The sequence below is a fragment of the Palaemon carinicauda genome, chromosome 28, assembly GCF_036898095.1.
Source record: "Palaemon carinicauda isolate YSFRI2023 chromosome 28, ASM3689809v2, whole genome shotgun sequence".
In the NCBI taxonomy this organism is placed as follows: domain Eukaryota; kingdom Metazoa; phylum Arthropoda; class Malacostraca; order Decapoda; family Palaemonidae; genus Palaemon; species Palaemon carinicauda.
In genome coordinates, this window is record NC_090752.1 from 52,689,796 (window position 1) to 52,699,887 (window position 10,092).

General features: G+C 37.3%; 1 protein-coding gene across 1 annotated transcript; it reads left to right on the top strand.

Moving 5' to 3' along the window:
- Positions 1-6,044: 6,044 nt before the first annotated feature.
- LOC137622039 (MDS1 and EVI1 complex locus protein EVI1-A-like) lies at positions 6,045-9,441 on the top strand. The gene is made up of 2 exons (XM_068352519.1): positions 6,045-7,422; positions 8,210-9,441. The coding sequence occupies exons 1-2, from the start codon at positions 6,282-6,284 to the stop codon at positions 8,755-8,757; spliced, it is 1,689 nt and encodes a 562-aa protein (XP_068208620.1). The 5' UTR covers positions 6,045-6,281; the 3' UTR covers positions 8,758-9,441.
- Positions 9,442-10,092: the final 651 nt, after the last annotated feature.

Consider the following 10,092-nt stretch of genomic DNA (forward strand, 5'->3'; position numbering starts at 1 on the left):
ACTGCGTAAAAGTCAACAATACAATAATTGTTCATAGTTTTTCACAATAGTGCAGAACTATAGTTGTTAGGACGCCATTTTATAGAGTCCAATCAATAAGCTATTCAATTATTTCTAATATCTAAAGATGCTTTTATTTCTGTTACATATAACCTCTTATATCTTGACCTATATTATTTTAAGATAATTCTCTCAATGTTATGTGTTCTTTATTGATTTACTGTTATTCTTACTCAATTATTTTAGGATTAATATTTCACTATTATGTTTTCTTTATTCTTTTAATATATTTCCCCACATTATATAATTATTCCTTTACCTTTCTTTTAGTTATTCATCTATCATTATTTTAGGAGTATTCGTTTTTCATTCTTTTAGGATTATTCTTTTTCCGTTATTTCAGCATTATTCTTTTTCCGTTATTTCAGCATTATTCTTTTTTCGTTCTTCTAGGATTATTTTATCTCCATTTAGGATTATTCTCTCTTCATTCCTTTAAGAATATTACTTCACTATTCTCTTTAAGATTATACTGTCTTTCTAATGGCAACAAATTAATTTTTTTTTTTCAAAATGTCTTCATTCTGTTTTCTTTCATTATTTTGCTTATATAATTCACTTTTAATGTCCAGAACTACTCTTATTTTAAGGTCTCTCTGAACCCTCTTGAATATTCTTTGGTTTTAATCTCTTCACGTCTAGACTTTAATTTTCATGCTTTAAGTTTTTCCCACAAACCTAAATGTATTCAGCTTATAAGATCAGGGAATTTATCTAAATAGATTTGTTTTCAGATTCTTGATCTCATCTATATGTGTGTGTATGTGTGTGCAATTATATGCATATAGGCTTCGCGAGAAGATCCTGAGCACTTAGCGACTTACTTGGATTTTGCATAACGTGAAAAGTCACCACGAAAAGGAAATCTCTTCACTTCCTGATCTCTCAAGTTATCTCCACCCGATATCTACATCTTCCCTCTCTATTCTTCTTCATAATATCTTTTTAAATCACGTATCCTATTTCTCTTTCTTTTTGTAGAAAATAGAAATGAAATCACGCTCCTTCGGGAGAGACGTAACTTCTTTTTTGGCGCCTTTCGTACGTGAGTCGACAGTCGTCTTGTTTGTTTACTTTCTACCAAATGGTGCGTTCGATTTGGAAATCAGGGCAAAGGAATCGTTTGTTGTTGAATGAATAAAAAAATAAAAATTCTTCTAAATTGACAGATAACGAGGTTAATCAATGAATAAATGTTGTTGATCAATAAATAAATGCTGTTAATCAATGAATAAATGTTAATGCTCGATTAAGACATATAGTTATACAATTAATGAATTAATTTATCATTGAAGAATAAGTTGTTGCTCAATGAAGACATATATTTTCATTAGAATAAAGGAAATTGATAGATTAATTTATCAATGAAGAATATGTTGTTGGTCAATGAAGACATAAATTTTCAAAATTGGTAAAGTAATTTATCAATGAAGAACAAGTTGTTGTACAATAAAGACTTATATTTTCATTGGGATAAACAAAATGGATAGATCAATTTCTCAATGAAGAATATGTTAATGTTTAATTAAGACACATATTTCCAAAATTGATAAACTAATTTATCAATGACTAATATGTAATCTATTGAATGAAATAGAAGAGAGAAATATCAATCAACTGATAATGAAAAAGCCGAAGATAAACATTGCCACAAATAGAATAAGAAATACTGGGGAAATGAATAAAAAAAACAGATGATAAAGATAGTGTCGGTCATTGTGATTTAATACTTCTTGTGAGTTTAATAAAGAATTGGAAATAATGATATATAAGATAAGATTTTTTTTTTTTTTGACAAACCATATATGGCGAATCTGTGCATTGCCATTCGGAATTATATAAAATCTCTCTCTCCTCTCTCTCTCTCTCTCTCTCTCTCTCTCTCTCTCTCTCTCTCTCTCTCTCTCTCTCTCTCTCTCTCTCTCTCTCTCTCTCTCTCTCATACATATTTTTCCTGAATTTTCGTACGTGATAGTTTACTAGACAACTTATTGTTCATTTGTATACAACTCTCTCTCTCTCTCTCTCTCTCTCTCTCTCTCTCTCTCTCTCTCTCTCTCTCTCTCTCTCTCTCTCTCTCTCTCCATTCACAAACTACAAGTTTCTCTTTTTTCTCTCCTTTGTTCTTGTCTCTCTCTCTCGTACGACTCGTTTCTCTTTCATCAGCCGTGCGTCTCTTGGTAAAAATAAAAAATAAAAATTAGAATAAAAAGAAGTTTGTCACTTGTATTTAATTCACTCTCATGACAGCTTATATTCTCTCTCTCTCTCTCTCTCTCTCTCTCTCTCTCTCTCTCTCTCTCTCTCTCTCTCTCTCTCTCTCTCTCTCTCTCTCAAAATTTTAAAGGAATAACAAATGTAGATTACAACAATGTATGCAAGCGTAGCACAAATCAGCACAAACTGGAATTGAAAAGATAAAACATCACTCAATGTGGAAATTTCTTTACATACAAATTAGCAAATACTTGGAAAAGTCTTCCAGCGGCTTTAGTAAACAGTAACACAGTAATCAGGTTCACGAATAAGTTAGACAGGATCATAAGAACTCTCTAAATGCTTAAAATAAATCGATCTACTAAAGAGCAAGTGGAGTCTCCGCGGATGGACTAAAAAGTCTTTGAGACATCCAAAATCCTTGTAACTTTTTGTAACTCTCTCTCTCTCTCTCTCTCTCTCTCTCTCTCTCTCTCTCTCTCTCTCTCCTCTCTCTCTCTCTCTCTCTCTCTCTCTCTCTCTCTCTCTCTTCGTACGCATGCCCACATAATATATGTAAATACTATTCTATACATACCCGTAAATTAACCACACAAAGATATGTACTTTCTGAAAACCCCCTTTTTTTGGATACCGTTACTTACCTGAATTAAATAAACAGCAATACACTAGATTGTTATAGAATAAGAATTAGAATAACATATCTAAATTCGTCTCTTTCACGATTGACCGAAATCTCGTCCATACCCGAAAACAAATGAAAAAATAAAATACCTTTTTTCCGTACCCCTCTTTTTATTTCTACATTTCAGGCTCCAGGTCAATGGAGAAACCTTATTTATGTCTTCAAAAATAAAAACATCGCCTTTCACTTTCGCCATGAAGCTGAAACAATGGCCGCTGGTGGAAAAAAAGTTGAAAAAGAAGGCTAGCAAATTCTATATCTTTTTCCCGCTATCATGGCACACTGAGAAAAATGGCGGCAAAGCCTATGAGTGGGGTGCGTCTCTCCCCCAGCCTCCCTCGGCCAATCAGCATGCAGGGTTTCGATCGATTCTAAATGGACCTTTTCTATTGGTTGTTGCGTCAGCTGTTCTCGGCCGATTGGGGGAAAAGTTTGAAAACCTTTTGTACGGGACTATGGCATACAATGCAATTAAAATTTCATGATCTTCTGTGGATTAAAACTTGAGACTTGGACCATATGTCAACTCATTACTAAAAAGGGGTATTTATGTGAATAAAGAGGTTTTTATCATTCTCGAGGAAGGGAAAATAAAAATCAGCAATTAAGATTTTTTTCAAATTAAATGAAATGAGTTTTCCCACATCAGGATTTTTTTCTGCAAATTACAATATCTATGCAGTCTCCGGATTCAGTCATTTTGAATTTAGTTTAGAATAACATCAGAAGAATACACTAGTAAAAAAATACCGTAATTTTAATCTGAAATTTACCGTAAGAATATACTGTTCTCAGCCATATTTCAGTAAAATACAGGCGACCGTAATTTTACCTCACTTTGTTATTATCTTTTACGGATTGGTGACCGTAATATCACTTCTTTTCGTCAATATATCCGTTTTTAAAATGGTAAAAATCCTGGAATAAATGTTGCCAGACATTTGCCGTTTTTTAATGCACATCTTTAACAGTGTAGTTTATCTTCCATATATAGTCAGATTGTTTTTCTCTATAATAACCTAAATTTTTTTCTTGGGTAATTTATCTATATGTGCAATCTATAATCTGCATTTCAATCATAGCGTTCTCTCTCTCTCTCTCTCTCTCTCTCTCTCTCTCTCTCTCTCTCTCTCTCTCTCTCTCTCTCTCTCTCTCTCTCTCTCTCTCTCTCTCTCTTAATTCAGAAGAATTTTCTTGACACACACAAGGTATTTTTTCTCCGTTCCGACATTTCTCGCTAAACTCATGCGACAAAACACGTCGTTACCTACCAGAAACAGAACGCATGAACGCCCAGAACGTAGACAGCAAACCTACACACACGACTTGCTCTTTGACCTAGCCCGGAGAAATTATCAGTTGTCAGTCGTCAGTCTCATTAGTGACTGATTACTCGCAGGTACTGTTCATCCAGTGGTTCTTCGTCTCGATCGCAATTTATTGCTGGATATAAGTACGTATTCCAGTGTGCGTTCCAGTTTCATTAATAACTTACCACTGGGTGGTATAGCACCTTCTAATGGTTTACCGTGCGTTCCAGTTTCATTAATTACTCATCACTGGATGCTATAGCACTTTCCAGTGGTTTGCCGTGCATTCCAGTTTCATTAATAACTTACCACTGAGTGGTATAGCACCTTCCAGTGGTTTACTGTGCGTTCCAGTTTCATCAATTACTCATCACTGGATGGTATAGCACCTTCCAGTGGTTTTCCACTGGAAACCCATTGAGAATGCAGTGCACATTCCAGTGATTCCATCTGAAAGGTAATTCATATTTCAGCGGTTCTCTATCAGTTTAACTAGAGATCTAGGCCTGGAATGTGGTGCGCATTCCAGTTTACGTCATCCATTTTGATATACTCACTGTTGAAAAAAAAAAACGTAATTTTAATCGGAAATTCTCTGTAAAAATATACGGATCTCAGCCGTATTTTCAGAAGTACAGACGACCGTAATTCTACCCTACTTTGTTATTATCTTTAACGGGTTGGTGACCGTAATATCACAGCTAAACGTCAATATATCCATTTTTTAAAACGGTAAATGTCTGGCAACATTTATTCCAGGATTTTTACCGTTTTTATGGCATATTTTTAAAAGGGTTGCTTAAAGATAGTGCGTATTACAGTCGTCCCTCATCATTTTCGTATGTAATCTTTTGTATTTATGTAATGCGCATTCCAGTGATCCTTTGTCGGTTTGATCATCAACGTATTACCGGAAGCAAGCGTTCATTCCAGTGAATAATCCCGAGAATTTCATGCTTCAATTACAGTTGTCTTTCCTTGTTTTTGTTTCCGGTTTTTATGTTTATGTGGAAGTGTTCAGTACTGTCATTAACGATTAAAATACCTTATCTTTGCTTAAGCTGCAGTTCCATTTTGTGGTGGCCTGGTGGTAGCGTCTTAGCCTGGTGATAGCCAGACTGGGGTTCGAGTCCCGCTCAAACTTGTTAGTTCCTTTGGTTGCTGCAACCTCACCATTCTTTTGAACTAAGGATGAGGGGTTTGGGGGAGCCTACAGGCCTATCTGCTGAGTCATCAGCAGCCATTACCTGGTCCTCCTTGGTCCTAGGTTGGGTAGAGAGAAGGCTTAGGGCATTGTCCTGCTTGATAGGGCAATGCCACCGTCCCTTGCTTCTGGCATTCATGAGTGGTCTTTAAACCTTTAAAGGTCAAATACGTTTCTCGGTAGGTTGATTTCATTGGGGAGTATTTTGGAATTAAAGCCTCTTTAAAACAGATTAATTAAATCAAAGCAACGGAGAAGATTGATCTCCGAATCAATTATCAGGGTAATTTTAAAGAGAATTTTCCTTGTGATCGAAATTTTAATGGCCGGTATAATTTTGGATTCTCTCTCTCTCTCTCTCTCTCTCATCTCTCTCTCTCTCTCTCTCTCTCTCTCTCTCTCTCTCTCTCTCTCTCTCTCTCAAGTGATGTATTAAGTGTATGTTCATAATTTGATAGTTTTCTTCTTCCTATTTTAAAGTTTAGTTAGGACAATTTGTGCATGTCTTTTTGTGTTTTATATGTATATGTCATTTAAAAACTTCCACTTGTTTCTTATCCATAGAATTCTGATGATGATGCATTGACTTCGTTGGATAAAGGTGAAAACACCGTTGCTGAACCTGAAGTTTCACGAGAGAATACTAAACGTGAATCGAGACGCTATTCTGTACAGCCGATGGAGGAAGACTTACAAAGAGCAGTTTCTAAGTAACTAATAAGTGAATCAACTATATCAAGATTTCCCCTAAAGAATCATTTCTCTGAAAGCAAGACGATAAACTATTAGCAAAGGTCTTTATAGAATGCAGTCGTCTCCTTCAAGCGGATTTAACGTCTACCCTAGACCGCCGGTGTCAGTAATGCCTCCCCCTTCAGTTTTAGCTTACCAGATGCTTGGCAACCACCACCTACCTCCTGGAGACCAGGCCCCTCAGTATCGTCTACTGCATTCGCCGATCTTCTTGCCGATTCACAGCGGCAGAAGCCCCGTCTACTCTCCCCATTCGCCAAAAGAAGAAGAGAAAAACTCCCATCTGGTGATTCCAACGCCTCTCAGAGGGGATTTCGCTTCAACTGGGTCTAGTGCCAGCACTCCATCTTCGTCTCCAAAACACGCTTCTACGCCTCCGATGCAAACGTCTTTAAAAGTCACGGCTGTCATCAGTCCGGCTGACATCACTGCCTGTGATGAGAGAGTCCGACCTACGGCTTTTGATGTCACTGTTTCATCTGCTGGTGGAAATGGTGTTAAGGATAAGAAAGAACAACAGCCCCTCGATCTGACGATGGCCAAGAAGAGGCTGGTGAGTGGGGAACCCGCCATCACGACCAGCCAGATAAAGAAGGAAGGGAAAGAAGAGGAAGACGAAGTCGTGGTTGTTTCAAGTACAAAGAAAGACAAACACGATGACATTAAGTCTGAAGAGGAGACAAAGAAGCCCAAAATAAATCACCCATTCTTGCGCATTAGTGACTTGTTAAAAGACTCCCCGCCATCTAGCAGTCCTTCGAGAACCGCCCCTCAGCAACACAGAGAGCCTGTTCCTATGGCAGAGGATCTCAACAAACTTCCTTTAGTCTATCCACGACCTCTGCATCCATCGACTCTCCTCGACTTTTATCGCAACTTAGACAGGACAGCTGTGATGGCCGGCAATGTTGTCTCCGGTTGTTTACCAACAGCCCAGTACCCAGTATTTACGTCACTCTTCCCGACAACGGCCCTCCCGCCCATTACGATGGCACCCACAAGACCCATGGGTCTGGAATTCTTCAAAACCCATCTTCCAGGGGCAAGACAGTATCCAGACCTCGCCCGTCCTTATGGCGATCTCCTAGCGCCCCACCAAATGCGGTCGTCCAAAGATCGATACACTTGCAAGTTCTGCGGGAAGGTTTTCCCAAGATCGGCCAATCTAACGAGGCATCTTCGAACCCACACAGGTTAGTAGATTACAAACGTCTTAGGTATTTTTAATCACATTGAGCAGATTGTATCATTAACAAAAACACTTCTGAACTTCTTATCTCAAAACTATTTTGTGTCATTTTGTTTACGGCCCTCTCCCATAATCAAAAGTCCGTCCTGACAAAAGGCCAGCTCACACTAAAAACTACAATTTCTTTTTTATAATTAATTCTTAATTCAGTGAATTTTGGTCACGGGTATTCTTGGTGATGAATATTAACAAATAACATAAAAATCATTACTCATGCTCGACTTTGACATAACCATAGATACATACTGATAAGCCGTAGAATTTTTGATAGAGTCCAGTAGGTAGCTTTTATGAAACTCCAATATAACTATTAGGACTACTTATTCATTTGAGTAAATACTACCCTAATAACTTTATAACAAACTCCCTTTTCCAAATCAATGGCGAATGAACTTTCTGTTCGTAAATCAACTACGATTCTTAATTCCGTTATTGTCTTGGTGTATGTAAGATTGGTATAATCAATTAAGAGCCGTACATATAATTTCGGTAATGATTGGATAATTGTATAGAAATGGGCCAGGATATTCCTATACTTGTCTCTGATTTTTAAAGTATGTTATAAAAATAATTGACAAAGGAAATAACACAAATAAAAGTTTTTTAGATAACTGAAATACTCGTAATTATAGCAAGTTTTGTTTCGATTACCCAATTCATGAAACAAAATAATCCTTTAAAATACCATCTGAATGATCTCACTCTAATGGCGCCCCACTAACTCTTTCCAGGTGAGCAGCCATACAAGTGCAAGTACTGCGAAAGGTCCTTCAGCATCTCGTCTAACCTCCAGCGCCACGTGAGAAACATCCACAACAAAGAGAAGCCTTTCAAGTGTCCCCTGTGCGACCGATGCTTCGGTCAGCAGACGAATCTCGACAGACACCTCAAGAAACACGAGGAGGAAGGCGACGAGATTCTCGAGGGTTTTCCAGACTCTCCGGAGGCTCCGGATTCGAGCTCCAGTTCGGTGATTAGCGACAAGATGGCGGCTAGCGCCGCGCCTGGAGAGAGTCCCAGGCGGACGCCGTCCGCTGATATCGACGGACGTTTCGGTCAAGCCTCTGAGTCAGACATTCTCTTGGATGGGTCAAAACCATCGTCCCCTACGAGGGACTTTCCGAAATCATTGGCTGTTGGGGTGGAAATGGTTCCAGTGGTCGGAGATACATCTAATAAAAATGATTCAGTCAAAGAAGGGTTGACAGATGTCGGTGATGGCAGTCCTAGAGTACAACATTCGACTGAGCCACCCATTAAACGATTAAGAGTGGAATAGTCCCTTTTGGTCGTGTCTAGATAAGGGATTTAATCTATTCAGGTGTTCAAAAAATGTAAATAAACAAGCTTGCAGTCGAAATCAATCCGTCCAATTATCCAATAAGTAATTCCGTCAATATATCCAATAGATAATGTGCGTCCATTTCCCCTGATGTGATTATGGTAGTGGAACAAAGACCTTCGATTCTAGTCAATATGAATCATTGCCAAAGACTTCTATTCTTCATATTATTTTTTCCTATGTAGTATTGTAATGAAGATATATTCACATGCTGACGTTTATACGATAAATCTTATAATATAGACACTTTTTTTTATAAGTTCTTCTGTGCAGTACATGACAGTGCTGAGAATTACCAAAGATCTCAAAGAAGAGGCTACTTAAATACTTAAATAATTCTACCTAAAATTTATAGATTCAGTTAAACTTAGGCTTCCTCCTGAACATGTATTTCGTGCACTGAAAAGACTTAGTTTCTTCTTTTTTTTTTTTTAATAGATTTTGATTATATTTAGATTTAGTATTCGATGCCATTTCGAACTCGAAAGTGAATATGAAAGTCAGAACAAAAGAATTTCATTTCATATATTTTTGTTTTTTCCTCTGTGTTACTTGTATGTACATAGGTAGACATGAAAGCAATATTTTGCACATTTTATACTGGTAATTTGCCAAACAATAAAGCAGGGCTTATGAAATAGCATGTTGATTATCTATCCTACAGTTATTCCTGAAAGGTAATGAAAATATGATATTTCATCCAAGTAGTTTTGGAAATCCTTCAATACAGAAAACCATGTAAACAAATATGGAAAAGGTCGTTCTATTTTCAGAGATTGAAATCTGGTACCTCATCCAGGAAGGAAAACCTTTCTATTGGAGCATGGAATTTCAGAAGTTCAAACTTGCAGCGAATGTTTTTATGTTGAATAGGCTGACATAAGTCTCTCTTCATAGTACTGTATATATATGGCAGATCTATTTAACCTTGTTACTGGTCTTAGAATATGTTTTCTATTTCTTATTACTTTTCATATACAGTTTATTTCCTTATTTCCTTTCCTCACTCGGCTATTGTTCCCTGTTGGAGCCCTTTGGCTTGTAGCACCCTGCTTTTCCAACTATGGTTGTAGCTTAGCTAATAATGATGATAATAACATAAAAGGTGACACTGGAGGGTACGATGTGTAGAAAAATACCAATGGATAGAACCCAAGGGAAGGAGAGACTGATGGATAGTTAGCTTTCAGAAAAGCTTACAATTCCCCGGATAGCCTGGATGGTACGAAACAGGGTGATGAATCTGGATACAGATCGAATTTGTGAAAGGAC